This window comes from Nanorana parkeri, unplaced genomic scaffold, assembly GCF_000935625.1.
Source record: "Nanorana parkeri isolate BGI_ZX_2015 unplaced genomic scaffold, ASM93562v1 scaffold538, whole genome shotgun sequence".
In the NCBI taxonomy this organism is placed as follows: Eukaryota; Metazoa; Chordata; class Amphibia; order Anura; family Dicroglossidae; genus Nanorana; species Nanorana parkeri.
The window spans coordinates 857,507-876,582 of NW_017306806.1; the positions used below are offsets into that span (position 1 = coordinate 857,507).

The 19,076-nt window shown below is 44.2% G+C and overlaps 1 protein-coding gene across 1 annotated transcript in view; it reads right to left on the minus strand.

The window, feature by feature from the left end:
- The window catches only part of LOC108791264 (poly [ADP-ribose] polymerase 14-like), a 30,635-nt gene that overhangs the window by 4,930 nt on the left and 6,629 nt on the right, over positions 1-19,076 (minus strand). Inside the window, exons 5-12 of the mRNA XM_018561698.1 lie at positions 15,251-17,514; positions 11,255-11,491; positions 9,556-9,777; positions 5,878-5,995; positions 5,544-5,693; positions 5,271-5,333; positions 3,101-3,266; positions 871-1,085 (exon numbers count right to left, since the gene is read on the minus strand). Of these exons, the coding sequence (XP_018417200.1) occupies positions 871-1,085; positions 3,101-3,266; positions 5,271-5,333; positions 5,544-5,693; positions 5,878-5,995; positions 9,556-9,777; positions 11,255-11,491; positions 15,251-17,514 (3,435 nt within the window). The remainder of the gene's footprint in view (positions 1-870; positions 1,086-3,100; positions 3,267-5,270; positions 5,334-5,543; positions 5,694-5,877; positions 5,996-9,555; positions 9,778-11,254; positions 11,492-15,250; positions 17,515-19,076) is intronic.

Here is a 19,076-nt window from a genome sequence, read left to right on the forward strand (position 1 = left end):
AAGTGATCCAAGTGATCTGGGCGGGTCACTTGTACAAGCAGCCTGAACCTATTTAAAAATTGCCAGCGCTATGTATTGTACAAGTACTCCTGAAAATGTCCTGTATCGGCTAGAGCCGGATTAAGAGCATCATGGGCCTGGTGGTACTGTCGGTCGGCCAATCAGACGGGAAGCAGCAGAGGTGGCTATCTAATTAGTAGACATGTGCGATTCGTTCCTGAAATTCGTAGATTCGTAAGCATCCGAAATCCGAATGGCAGTTTCCGAAGTAAAGTTACGTAAATGTGCCGAAACGAAAATCCGTATTTCGTACGAATCCGAATTGAGTTTCGGATACGAATTACGAAATACGAAATAACAGATATTCCGAAACGGAACAAATTTTTTGACGGCGCACAAGTCTACTAATTAGGCGGCCGCTCGCTACTCTCCAAGGCTCCATGAGGCCCCATTGAGTGGCCTCCTACTATGACGGATTAGAGAACCGCTGGCGGCTTTTTCTGATCCTGTTCAGCCCGGCCGGCCCAGATTACTGTTGGGTACGGAGGTTATCTGGGCTGGCTGGGAGTATTTTCAGTGGCTGGCCTAGAGCTGGTGCACCAGTAGCCCCTATGTTAGTCTGGCCCTGGTATCGGCATCGATACCGGTACTAGTATCAGTGCATCCTTAGTTTAATCCTTGGATCATGTGTGATATTTACACCAAAGTATACTGAAACTGTTACCTATTAGGCAGCTGGTTGTTTATGAAGCTGAAACTGAAGATGTTTCCCTTTGGTCACCTTGTATCTCATACTGAAGCCGAATTATCCCAATTCATATACTGCAGACCTATGCTATAAGAAGATCTTCTATAGCTCTGTGTACTCACAGTTCTTCACTGTGGACATAAATCTCTGTTTTTTGGGCATAGCGTTCCCCTCCTTCTTCTTCATGCTGGTGTAGAAATCATTCAGCATTTGCTTCTGGAAAATGACGACTTTCACGGTTTGGACAGATTGGGGCGATTGTGCAAAATCAGCCACCGATTCTAAAATAGAGTCGGCCACCGTCGATGAGGACACACTACCCACACCTGCAACACAGACCACAATATGACGGATTAATACAACTCACCTCTGATAGGCCTTTGTTTTATGGATCAAGGAGAAAAGGGTTAGATCCGGTGACAGGTAGTAATACCCGTGTTTCCCCATAAATAGGACACTGTCTTATATTTTTTTTTGGCTCAAAAACACACACTAGGTCTTATTTTCGGGGTCGGTTTTATTTATTTTTTTAACGTACAACAATCCGCACTTATTCATGTACAAAAATATGGTGATCAGGGCAATCAGGGGTGCCGTACCTTTCCAAGGGCAATTTGCTAACCAATCGCTGGCCAGAATGAGCGAAGCGCATTTTCACTATGGATTCCCCACAGGCGGTGTGCATTTGGTATGACTCCGCCTGTGACAGGAGCCGGCGCTATAGAGGAGGCACCGGCTTATGCGGCTCTGCTCCCTCCGGTGCCGCCTCGCTTCCTCTAGCGCCGGCTTCGTTGGCACCGCTGATTCTCTCCCGCGGCTCTTCAAGTTCCCCCTTATGCCACCACCGGCCCTGGGAATGGTCATAACTAGGTCTTATTTTTAGGGTAGGTCTTATTTTCGGGGAAACAGGGTAAGAAAACTGCTTCCGTAAAAACCCAAATTGGTAGCCAACTGAGCCATTCAACGCTGTGCAGTTTTATTATTGTAAGATGGCGGACCAATTTGATCATAAACTGGCAAAGAGACCTCTAACCTGTTCACTCTTAATAAGCAGAGAGCGTCCTTTCCTTTCCAGAGCGCGGCTCTCCTGCCCATGGACCAGTAGGTGCTGATGCCTCTTATTGGTGGTGCAGAACACGGCCCCGAAGGGTGCACCTTAGTATTATGATGTTGGCACCTCTCTTTGGACTTTACTAACTTATGCATTATAGTTTCACTAATGACACCACCCATACATTATAGGATTGGGCTTTTAGTTTTAATAGGATCTTACATCTGGGATTTCACATATTATATTAATGAAGATACAATATAAATAACTGTAGAACAATCTCATTTGGTTTCCAACAATATGACGGATTAATACAACTCACCTCTGATAGGCCTTTGTTTTATGGATCAAGGAGAAAAGGGTTAGATCCGGTGACAGGTAGTAATACCCGTGTTTCCCCATAAATAGGACACTGTCTTATATTTTTTTTTGGCTCAAAAACACACACTAGGTCTTATTTTCGGGGTCGGTTTTATTTATTTTTTTAACGTACAACAATCCGCACTTATTCATGTACAAAAATATGGTGATCAGGGCAATCAGGGGTGCCGTACCTTTCCAAGGGCAATTTGCTAACCAATCGCTGGCCAGAATGAGCGAAGCGCATTTTCACTATGGATTCCCCACAGGCGGTGTGCATTTGGTATGACTCCGCCTGTGACAGGAGCCGGCGCTATAGAGGAGGCATCGGCTTATGCGGCTCTGCTCCCTCCGGTGCCGCCTCGCTTCCTCTAGCGCCGGCTTCGTTGGCACCGCTGATTCTCTCCCGCGGCTCTTCAAGTTCCCCCTTATGCCACCACCGGCCCTGGGAATGGTCATAACTAGGTCTTATTTTTAGGGTAGGTCTTATTTTCGGGGAAACAGGGTAAGAAAACTGCTTCCGTAAAAACCCAAATTGGTAGCCAACTGAGCCATTCAACGCTGTGCAGTTTTATTATTGTAAGATGGCGGACCAATTTGATCATAAACTGGCAAAGAGACCTCTAACCTGTTCACTCTTAATAAGCAGAGAGCGTCCTTTCCTTTCCAGAGCGCGGCTCTCCTGCCCATGGACCAGTAGGTGCTGATGCCTCTTATTGGTGGTGCAGAACACGGCCCCGAAGGGTGCACCTTAGTATTATGATGTTGGCACCTCTCTTTGGACTTTACTAACTTATGCATTATAGTTTCACTAATGACACCACCCATACATTATAGGATTGGGCTTTTAGTTTTAATAGGATCTTACATCTGGGATTTCACATATTATATTAATGAAGATACAATATAAATAACTGTAGAACAATCTCATTTGGTTTCCAGCAGGAAAGGCCACGGATGTAGCCCGGAGTCCAGCGCACTCAGTCAGAGCCTCAGTAATGAAATGTTTTATTCCCGTGGCTGAATGTGCGCCGGTCCTATGGAGGATTTTCTTGCAGCGAAGATTTCCATTCTGTGTCACAATATGCTCTTTATTCCCCTGAGATCCTGTAGATGAAAAAGACAATCCAATAAGAAATCCGAACACCCGACATACAACTTGTACAATGTATCTCTGTATCATCCCATCACATTGTCTCTATGAGGTGTCATTAACCCGGGTGTGAGCGCTGACTCCCGATCACCAGAGTACAGAACAGTGAGCAGCCGGGAGTCTCATTTCACACGCAGACGGGGAGGAAATATTGTAAAGTTAATATATATTCTTATGGATGATGAAATGAAAAGAAAAGCTGTGTGGTTTCATTAGAGAGATAATCTATAAAAAAGTCCCACAGTTAATGTGTAACCATCAAAACAAGCCACTGCAGAGCCCCATAACCCAAGGTGCTGGATGCTGTCCCCGTAAAGTGTGTATCCCAGTTGAGCTCGCCAGTCGTGACAATATAAGATCACAGAGAACAGTTCTATTTTAAGCCAAATGTCTATAGGGGTTTTAGACTGATATATTATATGTACACTATAACTGTGGTGGACAGAAGGTGCAGATGGAGGATACTGTGCCCCTGGATACACATGAATGTATATGGAAGCTATGTATCAAGTTGTAATCTCAGCTAGTTTAATGTTTGATACTAATATATTGAATTTCTTATAGACAAGTCAAGCACAATAGAGTCATATGAAGAATATTTCATCCTGCGAAACGCGTCACTATTTATCGTTGTGATACAGCACCATGTCCAGTCTTCCCCCGTCATTGAATATCCATATCCATATGATCAATCTATGATGACACTGTAGACTTTGAACTCGGTATTGATAGAAGGTTGACCTGGTGATGGTGTAATTGCGCTAAGTTATACATGTTGGGGCACTTTTTAAATGCTGATTTTATGATGGATGTTTACAGTATAATTGATATAGCTTAATATTTCTGTATATATTGACACACGTTGCACTTACTACACCTTAAAACTCCCGGTACAAGGGCTGCTTTGTAGTCAAAGCATTTGTCTTCTAGATGTGAAATGAGGGATGCGGTGTAGTGTCTATGGTGCTAGTGTGAGTATTGAAGATTTTACTTCAAATGTTAAAGGAGAACTATGAGGGGGAGGGGCTTTTCACTCACCTCATAGTTCTAGCCGACCTGTGACAATGAGACTGTCACAGGTCGGCTCAGTAGATCGGGAGGTGAGAGAACACATACCGGCGTTCGCTCACCTCTCGATCCTGTCACGGGCTCTCTGCCGTGACAGGGGAGGGGCTGGATTCCCCTCTCCCCGCTCCGATCTGCCAGCGCTGACTGGCGGAACGGACGGGGGAGGGGGCGGGTACAGCTGGCTCTGCCTCTAGATAGGCAGAGCCAGCTGTCACTCACGCAGCTGGGCGGATCCAGACATCGATGTCGGGATCCGCTCCGGTGTCTCAGTATATAGCTGTAGCTCCCTATATACTGAGCCTAGGGTGACGGGAGGACGCTAGTTTGTGTCCTCCCGTTACCCTGAGGAGGACTATGGGGGAAAACACTGACCCCATAGTTCTCCTTTAAAGAAAAGTGCATTGAAAATATCAATCTGAAAGGTTGGCTTTCATTTTTCAAATGTTACAAAGAATACAAAAAGGAAGTCAGAGAAATAAAGTGGAAAGACAATCCTAAAAAAAAATTCTATAGCAGAAATGTCAAGAAGGTTGAATGTTATAGAGTATGTAAAGTCTGAGTTTTCTTTTAGTTTTGGATGGAGTAGGGAATGCCTATGACTCCATCAGGTTTACTTTGTTGCCTGTGCCCAGTCAAGTAGATTTTTTTCACTTCCTGTCCCAGAGACACAGCAGGAAGTAAGAGAAGATCTCTGCAAGGCATGGGGGTATCATCTCCTAGAGGAGCATTGGAGGCAGACATCTTCCTCTGAATATTGGGGGGATAGTGGAGGCTGCACAGATCTGGAGTCGTTGAGTTGGTTGTTCTGTACGTGATCCTCGAGGGAAGGATATTTATCCCACCGCCAATATGGCTGCCAGATATTACAATTACTATTTGGGGCTTCTTACCGAGCCGAGTGCACTCATCCACCACACTCTGTCCCGCAGCATCCAGGATGGCTTTAGACACACCTAGGAGGGAAGAAAAGAGCATGATGAGAATCCAACGAGGGGCCTTAGCGGGAGCGGACAATGAAGGAGGTGACACACGGGATGAAGGCAAAGTGTACTGGACTGAAAACCAAATTGTATTACAGATGACCATCTCTGGGGCTTGGAATAAATCGTGGGGGGGGAACGAAAGTGTCTAAAGTGATTTATCTCTCCCCCATTAGGAGATACCTGATCGCATGGTGAATGTCTTGTCAGTTGAGTTGACAATGACGTCAGTGTCCTCCTTCGTTACGTCTCCCGTTTTCACTTGATAAGTGACCGATCCGACCTTCATTTCATGAGTTCCGGCCACTGGAGTGCTCACTGTACCAAAGAAACCTGCAACAGGCAAAAAGAAGAGGAATTATCCCAAACCCAGAACTGTGCCACCGATACTCCCGCTCTGGAAATCAGCACGCCGAGCTGAAAACAACCGCAGTGCGTAGAGGAATAGGGGGTCCTGGTGATCTGAACATGCTACTCTTGGTGAGATGCCTGCCTGTCTGTGGCTGTGCTCACTCACCTGGACTGGATCCAGCACCAACTTGTGAGCTGTGGGAGGGTCCTGGAGCCGCCATACTGCTCCGAGTTCTTACTGTGGCATTTCGGTCCATCCGGCTGCTCAGTTCCTTGGAAAACTCCTGAATGGGATGAAAGAAATAGCAATGAGCTCTGTTCTACCACAATATACATATATACTGTATACCAGCATGGTGACTTAGTCTTTAGTACTTCTGTGTTGCAGCACTGAGGTCTTCATGTTTGAGTCCTCATCAGGACGCCATCTGCAATCACTTAGTACATTCTCCACAAAAGGTGTCACCATTTCCTCATTCAGCTTTACAGCTTCCTGGGTGACCTGCCTGCCCAATGGGCAATATGTCTGCAGTATGATGCTACTAGTGAGCAGTCCCACGTGCATCTACTATATAGTATATATCTACTATATCTACTTCTAACAAATGCACATATTTGCTTTGGCGTTCCACTGTATGATCTGAGCGAAATTATGATATTGTACAAAGAAAATTTCTGACATCCTAAAAAACCTGTCACTGGTAAGGGAAGAAGCCTTTCACCGCACACCTCACCTCCTCCATACACCAGGCCAAGTCATGAGAGTTTTTGCTCTGACTTCTGTTTGTAATATACTGTGTGTATGCATATACTGTATAATATATATACACTGAGTGGCCAGATTATTATGACCACCCCATCAGTACTTGGTTGGGCCGCCTGGTGACTCCACGAGATGATGAAAGGTGACCCCCATTAGGAGATACCTGAGCTCATGGTGAATGTCTTGTCAGTTGAGTTGACAATGACGTCAGTGTCCTCCTTCGTTATGTCTCCCGTTTTCACCTGATAAGTGACCGATCCGACCTTCATTTCATGAGTTCCGGCCACTGGAGTTCTCACTGTACCAAAGAAACCTGCAACAGGCAAAAAGAAGAATTATCCCAAACCCAGAACTGTGCTATTATTCTTCCTGAACTCACACAGTGCATAGAGGAATAGGGGGGTCCTAGTGATCTGAACATGGACATGCAGTTACTTCTGCCTGCTACTCTTGGTGTGAGGTCTGCCCACTGTGGCTGTGCTCACTCACCTGGACTGGATCCGGCACCAACTTGTGAGCTGTGGGAGGGTCCTGGTGCCGCCATATTGCTCTGAGTTCTTACTGTGGCATTTCGGTTCATCCGGCTGCTCAGCTCCTTGGAGAACTCCTGAATGAGATGAAAGAAACCGCAATGAGCTCTGTTCTATTACACCACAATATACATATACACTGTGTACCAGCATGGTGGCTTAGTGGTTAGCACTTCTGCCCTGCAGCACTGGGGTCCTCATGTTTGAGTCCTCATCAGGACTATATCTGCATGGAGTTAGTACGTTCTCCACAAAAGGTGTCACCATTTCCTCATTCAGCTTTACTGCTTCTCCTGGGTGACCTGCCTGCCCAGGGGCAATCAATCTGAAGTATGATGCTTTCAGTGAGCAGGCCCACGGGCATCTATACGCTTCTAACTAATGCACATATTTGCACACAGGGAATTTCTGACATCCTAAAAAGCTTGTCTATTCACAGATAAGGAAAGAAACCTTTCACCGCACACACCTCCTCCATACGCCGGCCAAGTAATGAGTAAAGGCTGCTACAGAACCTGGTGGGGGGCCGTATGTGTGAAGACTTCAAGATCCAGCATTCCCATCATTCTTGGTGAGAAGTTTCAATGTGCATAGGAGGGTATGACAGTTATAGGGCAGGTCCTGCAGGTGTCTCCCTGTCTGTAGATCTGGGGAAACATCTGCCCATTGATGTCCAGTCTTTGGATGGCCATAGACCCCAGAGGATGGCTGGATGTGTAAGCACAAACACTGGTAGTCTTTCTATTTCCAAGAGAAGTCATCAGAAAATGTGGTCCTATCAATCCAATCAATCTTTCCTCTGAAGATTGATTATTTGGTGGTGTCTACTACTGTCTTACACACAGGATGTTGACACATATGAATCATACATTACTGTGGCCAGTTATAGTCTTAAGTAGAAACTATAATGGGTTTGTGTCAATTTTATCTACTTTTTTAAAAATTATATAAGCTTTTAAACCGATGTTTTCAACCTTTTTGTTACTTTGTGTATACAGTCTTTGTTTTACAAATAAACATTTAATACGTGAGATTCCCAGAGCACTATGAGTTATCAAAAGCGACAACTATATAGATGGATATAGAGCCCCTGCCTCTCACAAACCTTGTACAGAGCCATATTAAGGAAGGGGGGGTCTCTGCTGTGCAGGTAAGGGAGGGGAAGGAGTCATTGTTTTTTAGGAGAGAAAAGAATCACTGCTCTGGTGGTGTAGCAGTATCAGTTTGGGGAGAGGGAGGGTGAGCAGGAGGAGACACTGAAGGGAGCAGAGTAAAGTCTTTGCTCTGACTTCTGTTTTATATATATATATATATACACTATATTGCCAAAAGTATTGGGCCCCTCCCCCTCCAAATCATTGGATTCAGGTGTTCCGATCCCCTCCAATGGGGGCCGCTACTATATACGGTATCAGTTTTAATGTCTGCACATGTTACATGCGGCAACTGTCACCCATTCAAGTTAATGATCGGGTGACAGCTGCTGCATGTACACGCCTGCACACCGCATGTAATCGTATGTGAAAGGATTACATGCAGTTAGGAATCAATCACTCTCTCTGGATACACAATTGTGTATCCAGGTAGAGTGATTGTTTTTGTAACGGCATGTAATCATATCGCATACAATTACATGCGGTGGGCAGGCGTGTACATGCAGCAGCTGTCACCTGATCATTAACTTGAATGGGTGACACTTGCTGCATGTAAACGCCAGATTAGGGATTACTGCTGCAGGAAAACGCAAGTTTGTGACACAGGAATCCCCAATTGTACCTGAAATATAGGTGTGAATGGGACCTAATATACACACAGAAAAATAACCGGAGCTGAGAACTGACAGAGCTCCTGCCGGAGCCGACAGGAGCAACTCTGCGGTCTGCATCCGTCAGGCCACTTAGTACTGGCTTGCGGGCCGGAGTTGGTCTGCAGGCCGGTACTTTGAGACCGCTGTCTTAAGGCATCAGCACACCAAGACATTTTGGACAATTTCATGCTCCCAACTTTGTGGGAGGAGTTTGGGGATGGCCCCTTCCTGTTCCAACATGACTGCGCACCAGTGCACAAAGCAAGGTCCATAAAGACATGGATGGGGGGAGTCCTGACCTCAATCCCATAGAACACCTTTGGGATGAATTAGAGGCGGAGACTGCGAGCCCGGCCTTCTCCTCCAACATCAGTACCTGACCTCACAAATGGTCCAACATTCCCATAGACACACTCCTAAACCTTGTGGACGGCTTCCCAGAAGAGGCGGAGCTGTTATAGCGGCAAAGGGCGGAGCCAACCCAATACTGAACCCTACAGACTAAGACTGGGGGGCCATTAAAGTTCATGTTCGTGTTAGGTTATTTTTTCCTGACCATAATAAATAAAATATATACAAAACCACTGTGTATTCCCTTCAAGAACTTGCTGGTTGACCATCTGACCCATAACGGAAGCAGCAGATGCACCCTGAATCATACTTTTTTTTAATAGGATTGGGGTGACATCGAGTCCAACCTAATCCTCTGATCGGGAATTATTATTCATATTAAAGTGAACTTACCGATATTGTTTCCTTATCACTGGGATGCAGAATGAAGCACACTTCTCTCAGATGTTGGGGGTTACTTTTGCTGCTAAACTTGAGAATCTCTTCAAACATAAAAGTGGCGACAGAACTTTTTGGAAATCCCAGAACTCCGGTCCCGATGGCCGGGAATGTTATGGATCTCATTTTCCTCTTCTCTGACTCACACAAACAGCTCCTCACGACTTCCCTGAAAATCTAAAACGTAACACAATTATAAAACGATGATCAAAAACTGAGCTTGGCGGAGACGTGACCAGTCAGGACTTCAGAAGGAGACAACAAACCGACAGACAACATGTAAACATTGTATTCTAAGATCGGACCAAGTGTATTGTAACAATTCCCTCAAATCATTTCATCGGTTACAGGAAGAGTTCTCTATACCGAAACAAAGCTTTTCCCGGAATGTACAACCGTGTCATGCAATAGGCTCCCAGGAGAAGGATCCGGGGATGTCTGATGGTACAAAGTGTATTATCTCTTCTATATCCAACAAATCAATCCAAAAATATGCCCCGAAATGTAGAGGGCAATGGTCTCTGAAGACATATGATGTGATGCTGAGGATGATGAGGTCTGAATATGAGCCTCTCACAGAGGAACTCCGAAGTATTTAGTGCCCGTAGGACGTATATAACTCCTCATTCACTTTACAGAGCTGGCCTTCGTTCTAACAGTACTAGATAAGGACCCGTGAGACACATCCGATCTGGAGAGGTCCCAAGTTGGGAAGATGTTCAACATAATAATGGGGCATCTGGAGGTTCCAGAAAATCAAGGTGATAGAGACTGGGGCTTAAAAGAATTAATGTCACCACAATGACCAACATTGGGAGAATTGATATGAACAACCAAATTGAATTTGAGATCACAGCAGATGAATTTTGAGCACGGGGGAGCTCTAAACAAGGTCCAAAAGATGAGGACAGGAGGGCTTCCGATACCCGGTCTGGTGGGAATATAAAATATACTTTACGCTCGGGAATGCCGAAGTAATATTTTGTATGGCATTGTTATCTCTTCTCTTTCTATAACCGGAGGTATGGGATAGATTAGAATGTGTCATGCTTTATATCTGTACTGTTGGGTTTAGGTTGGTATTTTGGGGGATTTAGTTGTTTGGATGTGGTTTTCTGTGTATTGGGATGTTTGTCAGGGAAACAAAACCTTTTTCAATTCATAAATTATGGGGAAAAATGTAATCTATAAATGGCAGCTTATCAGTCCTTAAATGTGGTGGCTGCGTTAGTTTTAATTTTGCAGGCCAAGAACATTTTCAGCAAGTACAGAAAATACCTGTTGATCCTGCTAGAGCTCCAGTGTCCTTGTCACTTCCTGTGAGCTGAACTGAAATCTCAAACAATGTTAGCAGCTGTCTCAGCTATTTTATGTGAACTTCAACACACCCCCATGTAATGAAGCAGAGAAGAGGGGAGATGTTCTGTAGTTCTAGGGTGACAACACTGCTCCTCCATGGATACAGTACAGTGATTAAGTGTTGTCACCCTAGGACAGGTTGTGTGATACTGACAGGATCACCAGGTGAAAATAAAGGAAAAAAGCCTAACAAAAGAAAAATGCAGCTAACGCCTCTAAGAACCGGTGATCTGCAATGTATGACATGTATGATTAATGGTGTAGATATGCTTACATTTGTTAAAAAAAATGTTACCTTCTCAGCAGAACCATTTCCTCCATCCCACCGAGGAACCACAACGTGAATAACAGTCTTACAGGACAGATTGCAGCCCTCTGTGATGAACACCGAACCGTCTTCCACCTGAGCTCCAGAACGGACTTTATTCAGGCATTGCTGAAGCTCGTCCCCGGCCTTGTCTAAAAGAGCCTTCGATGCTCCGCCACTGCTGAGTCGTAGGTCATTTCCCACGCTGTTTACAACCGCATCTGTCTGAGAAACATCACAAATCTCAGGTACACAAAGTTCCCTCCAGGTTCAGATATGACGGCTCTCCAGCATTGATCTACTGAGGGCTCATTGTGATTGCACCAGATAAGCAAAGGTGACAAGCTCCTTGATCTCTATGAAACAGGAAACAGATGGAAGCATACGCCCCTAGTCTTCTAGAGATGCCTTCATCTTTCCAACCTTCCCAAACCATTATGAAATGTTATCTCACTTAACCTGATAGGACAAGTCTTCTTGTACACAACTCTTCCCTCTCATGCCATCTCGCTGCTGTACAAAGTGCCCCTAGAGGCAGCACATGTAAATCCCCCGGACACCTTGCTCCACTGGGAGCAGGAAGTGTCTCACACTTTCGCTAAAGAACACCGATGTAAACTCCTCTACAAAATACTACTACTTTAGAAAATAATTTTAATCTCCTAGTCTGGTGGTACAGAGATTCAGTGTGCCTAAATAGGTGGGGGCATCCGAACTTCCCCACTGTGTTGGAGATGCAGACTGGCTCCAGGCACACTTCCCCATAGATGGTGGCAGTGCTCGCTAATTAACCCTATTGGGAAAAGTTATCAAATTATTAGAGAAAATCACCATTGTGACCCTTCTACAAGACCTCCCCCCCCCGGGACCTCTTTTTTCCCCAATGCACCTTGGCCTGCCCCTATATATAGGAAATCATTGCTACCCCACGTCCTGAACGAGGCCAAAAGCCTGATCCCAAAATATTGGAAAGCTGTAAATCTTCCCGGATATTGTACAAAGTATGTACAATAAATTCAGTGATAGAGGTTATCCTAAACATATACTTGAACATACGCTTGGAGTGGCCAGAGATAGGTTTCGTACCCCTAGACCCAAGGAGATGTGCTCTAATGATACCCTTTTTATAACTAAGTTTAATCCCTATTCATATCAGGTTAAACGTACGGTAGAACGTAATATGAATATCTTAAGAGCTGACAGGACTTTGGCTCCTATTGTCAAACACACACCTTGTGTTGTTTATTCCGGAAATAGATCTTTATGTGACTATCTAGTCTGTGCTGACCCTCATTCTAAATATGGCACTGTGCCATATAAATTGTTTACAAAGCAGGGATGTTACAGATGCCATAATTGTAGCGTCTGCAACTCCCTCATTACTGGTGACTCATTTTTTCATCCGTATACAGGGAAGAAATATTCTATCCACAGCTACTTCAATTGTGTGTCTGAGTACTGTGTATATATATTAAAATGCCCCTGCTCACTGGTTTACGTGGGAAAAACTATATCAAAAACACAAAAGTGATATCAAACTAGCAATCGAATATAAGCAACAAGGAAAGGAGATTGACCCAAATAAACCAGTGGCGATACACTTTGCACTATTAAATCACCAGACACACGAGCTCAAAGCAATGGTTATCGAACACGTACCGAGACCGCATAGAGGCGGTAATAGAGACAACATATTACGTAGGGAAGCCTACTGGATTCATACGTTGAATACAGTAAAACCAAGAGGACTCAATTCCTCTTTATCCTTGTCCTGTTACCTAGTTGAATAGGTTGCCAATGTCAACTCTCCTGATATTCATATCTATATGATTATTTTTTCTTTATGATTATGTGTACCTAGTCATTTATCAACATTGACGTTTCATCTTAATATATTGGAGAATTTTTTGAATTTTTTATATCTATAGGATACCCATCTATGCATTTATGTGGGTTATCCTTATGTAATTCATTTATGCCAATTCTTCAGTTATTTCTTTTGATATACTTCATAGTCTTGTTTTATGTTTTATTTTGTGTATGTGTCATATATGTATGTATTTTGTATTATCCCTTTGTATGTTCCCTGGTTTGGTTCCCTATATGTGAATATATCACTCTTATTAATATTATTTTCTTTTGTGCACACCGCAGTCCTATATCAATTATTATTATATTGCTTTTCTTTTGCCCCACCTTGATCCTGGAACGTTTATTGCTGTGCTCGTGGAGTGAGGACATCAGCTCTCTTGTACTTCCCACACCCAGGTTGTAACTCTGACATATAGCCCCGGCATCTGTGCCGTATGATGATTGAAAATTGTATCTCTCCATCACCTTAGCAACCGATGACGCGTATTGTACGCGCCGACATATGAGGATAAGGGGCGACACTGTATACACTGGTTGGGGATGCTAGATGGTAATGCCGCTATCTTTGGACTGGCGTACATATATGCAGTGGCGATGTCGGACACTCTACCACCACAGCGCTTCCTTGGATCATCAGATTGTGGGTACAGTTCATTAACTATCTTTTTGTATTTTTTGTGAATTTGAATATGCTGTTTTTAAATGATATTTTGACTTTTAAATATGGCGTTTTCTCCCGCCATTCTGACATCACTGGGGTGTGGCTATTGATGATTCACTGGTCTTATGGGGTATATATGTGGTGCATGAATACTATCACATTGTCACATCTATCTGCCTTGAAGAAGGGACCCTGCGCGGCCCCAAAACGTCGGCTTTGTTGATTGTCGTGACATAATTGTCCATTAAAAAGGACATATCTATTTGAATAATTTGAGTGCTGGTGACCTGCTTTTTCATTTTCGTACTTTGCACGGTGCCATCCGTGGTAGTCACTACAAGCACCATCATTCTTACTGGCCGGGATTGCTGTAAGGTGTGCGGAGAGCACCTTCATTAACTGCTACCCGGATACTGACGCCCAAAAATGACTGTGAAATGCAAGTAATTGGAGAACGAGGGTCCGTACCTATACTCTAAATCTGACCTATGCTGAGAGGTGTACAGCCAGTGCTGACCTCCTTCTAAAAATACCAGGTACCTGGCTGTTACGCTGAACTAATGGCTTTCATATTTTGAGTCAATGAACCAGAACAAGCATTGGAGGCGAGTAAAGAAAATCTCATGAACCCCAAATAGAAGAATGTGTTCGGCATTGGATGGTTACGGCTGTTTTGGAAAAGGGAGATGAATACATCCCAGGAACTGTGTAACACATCAACAAATCTCACCAACTAAAGTGCAGATCCTTTTAATAGGGAACAAAATAAAGATACGTCATTCACTCACAACTACAATGTCATAAAAGTGTAATACAGCTCCGGGCATCCTCCAGAGGGAGCTTGTGGCCATTGGCATGCCACCTATTGTGGTTCCTGTAGTCCACACACACTTTGCAGGTTTCCACCTATTTTCATAGAAGCATTCCGCTGACCACGAGCTGCCTGTTATTTTATATCACACAGCAGCTCCTGTGTACAATGACACCTGCAGATAGTCTTCAAGTATCACTGAGTATATACAATGTCACAATGTATTGCTTCCTTTTATTTACTATTTTATTCATATGCAGATCAAAGGTTTGGGCGGCATCACATAAAGAAACCTTAGAAGATAAATTGTTTAAAAAAAATACAAAATGTATTCCTATTTCATCCTTTACTAACCCTTAGTTAACCATAATCTCCCTTTATTAACTCCTTCCTCCCCTCTTCTCTTTAGCTATTATTTTTCTGCAGTTTATTAACCAGTTGACATCCGCGGTGTTAAACCCCCTTCCCATCCAGGCCATTTTTCAGTATTCAGCGCTGCGGTACTTTAACTGACATTTATTCCGTCATGCAGCGCTGTACTGAAATGAATTTTATACCCTTTTTTGGGGACAGATAGAGCTTTCTTTTGGTGGTATTTATTCACCACTGGGGGGTTTATTTTTTTAAATCCTTCGCTGACTGTAATGACGATGTTTTCTTTGGTCATCATCTGATTGGTAGATACATTCCTCTCATAGACTCTCTCCTTGGGGAAGGGTCTCTCCACCTTCTCAGGTCTTTTCGCTCTATATTGCGGAGCGGGTTCAGCTTCCTCCTCTCCAAACTCCTTTTTCAGAGTGGAGGCGAAGATTCGTACTGTATTCTCATTAGTGTCCACCAGATGGATTTCTTTAATGGTGGAGCTGCCTTTAGGTTTGTTGGCCATGTATTGTTTGATGGCTTGTATTATGTTCTCTGCACTTTTATCTACAGGACACCCAAAAATACCCGAGCTGACAGCTGGGATTGCTATGGAGCTGTGGCAGTACTCCTCAGCCAGTGCTAAACTGCTGGTTATGGCTTTCTGTAGCAGACGATCACATTGTGTAGCTGATGTGGAGTTCCACCTGGGCCCAACTGTATGTATAATCTGTTTGCATGGCAATCTACCAGAATCTGTTGCTACCGACTCACCTGTGGACAATTTACCTTCTGTCTTGACAATGTGATCCGAATCTTCTTGTAGTTTGGGACCTGCAGCTCTCAGTAAAGCCGCAGCCAGGCCCCCAATATGCTTCAGCTCCTCATTGGCTGCATTAACAATGACATCAACTTTGAGGCGGCACAGGTCATCTTTATGTACAGAGATGACCACACCATTTGGAAGATTTACTTGGCATTGTGGTCCTTCCATCTCTTCAGTTTCATCTTCTTCAGTCTCTTCTTCCTCTTCCTTCTGAAAACGTAGGAGACATCTGAATGTATTCTTGGCCATAGTGATATAAAGGTCTTCCTGTTCCAAACAAAACTTCTTGGCTCCGGGTTTATCAATGTACAGTGTGTCAGAGAAGAGGGAACGCAGGACGTCACTTATACGGGTGTAGGCTTTTGATACGTAGGGCTTTGGGCCTTTCAAGCGTATATTTTTATTACGGATTGCCACGCTCAGGTTATCACTTTTCAACTCATCCAACACTTGTTTCTTCTCTTCTTTGAGGAACTCTATAACTACCAGAGATTTACACTGAATGTTCTTTTCCACTGGAGTGTTTTCCTCTAGAAAGTCACTGACTTGCTGGTAACATTTCCCCACATTGGAAGACAGACCAGCGATGACGACATTGTTCTCTGCTCCAGAAAGTGTCTCCAGTATCAGCACTGTGCTTTTTTCTGCATTACACGACTCAAGCAGATATGAATGAAAACTTCTCCACTCAGGACTGTTAAGGACACTCTTTTCCTCCACACAAATTTCTTTACACACCAGTTCTTGTTTCATTTGTTCTTCAGCCTCCACCAAGTCTTTCTTTGAGTAAGCCGTCAGTTTAACATTGTCATCATCAATCTCCAGCAGTGCGTTCATGTTGTGACGTACAAACAGCAGACAGGACAGTTCCTCATTATCGGTGGATGTCAGGAACTGAACGAGATGTGGATTCATTTGGATGGATTTACTTTTCATTTCTTGTTTGAGGTCGAGTATCTCACACTTGGCAGTGAGCACCTCATCTCTCAGTCCTGATAGTCGGATCTCCTTTCTTGGCACATCATAGTCAATCTTCAGCTCTGGAACTTGGTCCAGTATCTTCTTCTTCAGGCCGCTGTTACACATGATCTGATAGAGGGCTGGGGACATGGATAACGTCTCAGTCTTGCCTTGATTCTTTCTTACAACCTGTTTAGTGGTTTCCTCCACCAGTTGTCTGAATGTCGGGTCAATCTTTGTAACATCCTTTACAAATCCTGCCAGGAAAACCTTCGTTGCAGCTATGTCAGGTTTGATAAGAACTTCGTTATATGTGGAGCTGCTGACATGTTCTCTAATAGCATCCCAGACCGACTGATCCATTTTATATTCTATGACTTTGTACTTGGATATGAGACGAGAGAACTCTGCATGGACCGTGTAGTTCCATGTTGGGACAAGCTTTGCCAATGTCCTGAGATGAGTAGAGAGGGTGTCAGGAAAGTTCAATGTGATTTCGGGGTTGGGGCAGAGTAGATCCGGCCATTTGATCTCACATGTATGAGCCTCCATTGTTGTTTCCATGTTGTCTTTTTGTTGGGCGTTACTGACGATGAATTCCAAAATGTACGGATTTATTGGGAAGGTGAGTGGCTCTGGTTTTTGTATGTGGGGTCTTTGCTTTCCATAAAGTACGATATCCTGTGAGGGATAATACGGATACACAGATACGTCTTTCTTAGAAAACTGATGCTTCCTTCCCAGAACTTTCTTAGCAGCTGCACAAAACACAGAGGAAGAGAAGAGTCAATAAGAATTTCATTGCTGGGACATGAAGAATATTCTACACAATATGTCACTCATTAACACGTGTTGTCATGAATGGTGGAATTTGGGGAACGAGGGCACGTTTTTCTCTACCACAATTATAACTCTTCACCAACACCCTCCTCATGTCACAACACGCACACATCCATCTCAGGTGGATTTTTTGCCGATGTAATCTCTCTATAGTTACCGATTATTTTCCTTTCACTTGTCACATTTGTGTTTGTTGAGTTATTTCAAAGTCATTTAAATTGTTATCATTACTGATTTTTCTGAACCTGTCCAATTTGTTTCCTTTTTCAGTTTGACCTCAAGAAATCTAGAGTTAGGACTTACTGGTAACCCTATTTCCAATAGTCTTCCAGGACAGCATCTTGAGATATGGAGGCTCCTCCCGATCCCACAGGAAACACGTCACCCTTAACCTTTTAAAAGACCCGCCTTCTAACCAGCACATCAGTCATCACGAGAACCGAAGGCAAACTGGAAAAAAGCAGAAACAAGCAACACCACCGAAAAAAAACATCAATACAGCAAGCATTCATGGGTGCTGCTGTCCTGGAAGACTATTGGATATAGAGTTACCGGTAAGTCCTAACTCTAGATTTCCCCCTAACGTCTTCCAGGACAGCATCTTGAGATGATAACCAAGTACTCACCAGCCTAGGGTGGGACCACAGCTTGCAGCACTTTGCGCCCAAAAGCCTGATCCCTGGCTTTGAATTGAGGTCCAAACGATAATGTTGTACGAATGTTGAAAAACTAGACCATGTGGCAGCCTTGCAAATCTGTTCTGGGGAAGCCCCAGCCCTTTCGGCCCAGGAGGCTGCAAAGGCTCTAGTCGAATGTGCATTAACGAGGCCAGGAGGAGGAAGGTTCTGACCCTGATATGCCTCTATAATGGCCTGCTTCAGCCACCTAGCTAATGAGGCCTTGGAGGCCTGTTTACCCTATGATCTACCTGAATATAAAACAAACAAGGCATCTGACCTCCTGAATGGCTTTGAAACCTGAAGGTAATGTAGGAGACATAGCCTTACGTCCAAACAGCTGCAGGCTGATTCCCTTGCATTTGCAGGCTTTGGACAGAAGGTAGGCAGGACAATTTCCTGCGACCTGTGGAAGGTAGAAGATACCTTCGGTAAAAAGGCTGGATCGGTCCTTAGGACAATCCGATCCTCGAAAACCAACAAAAAGGGCTCCTTTACTGACAGGGCCTGAAGCTCGAAAATCCTATGGGAGGTAATGGCAATGAGAAAAAACGTTTTCAAGGTGACATGCCGCAGGGACGCCTCAACCAAAGGCTCAAAGGGGGACACAGTTAGCCCCTGCAGAACCGTGGATAAATCCCATTGAGGCATTGTCCTAACAGGAAGTGGTCGGATTCTCCTGAGGGCTTTGAAAAACCTGGAAACAAACACATTCTCAGCCAGGGAAATCTGCAGAAACACACTAAGTGCTGACACCTGCACAGTACTGATAGCTAAACCCTTATCAGCACCCGCCTGAAGGA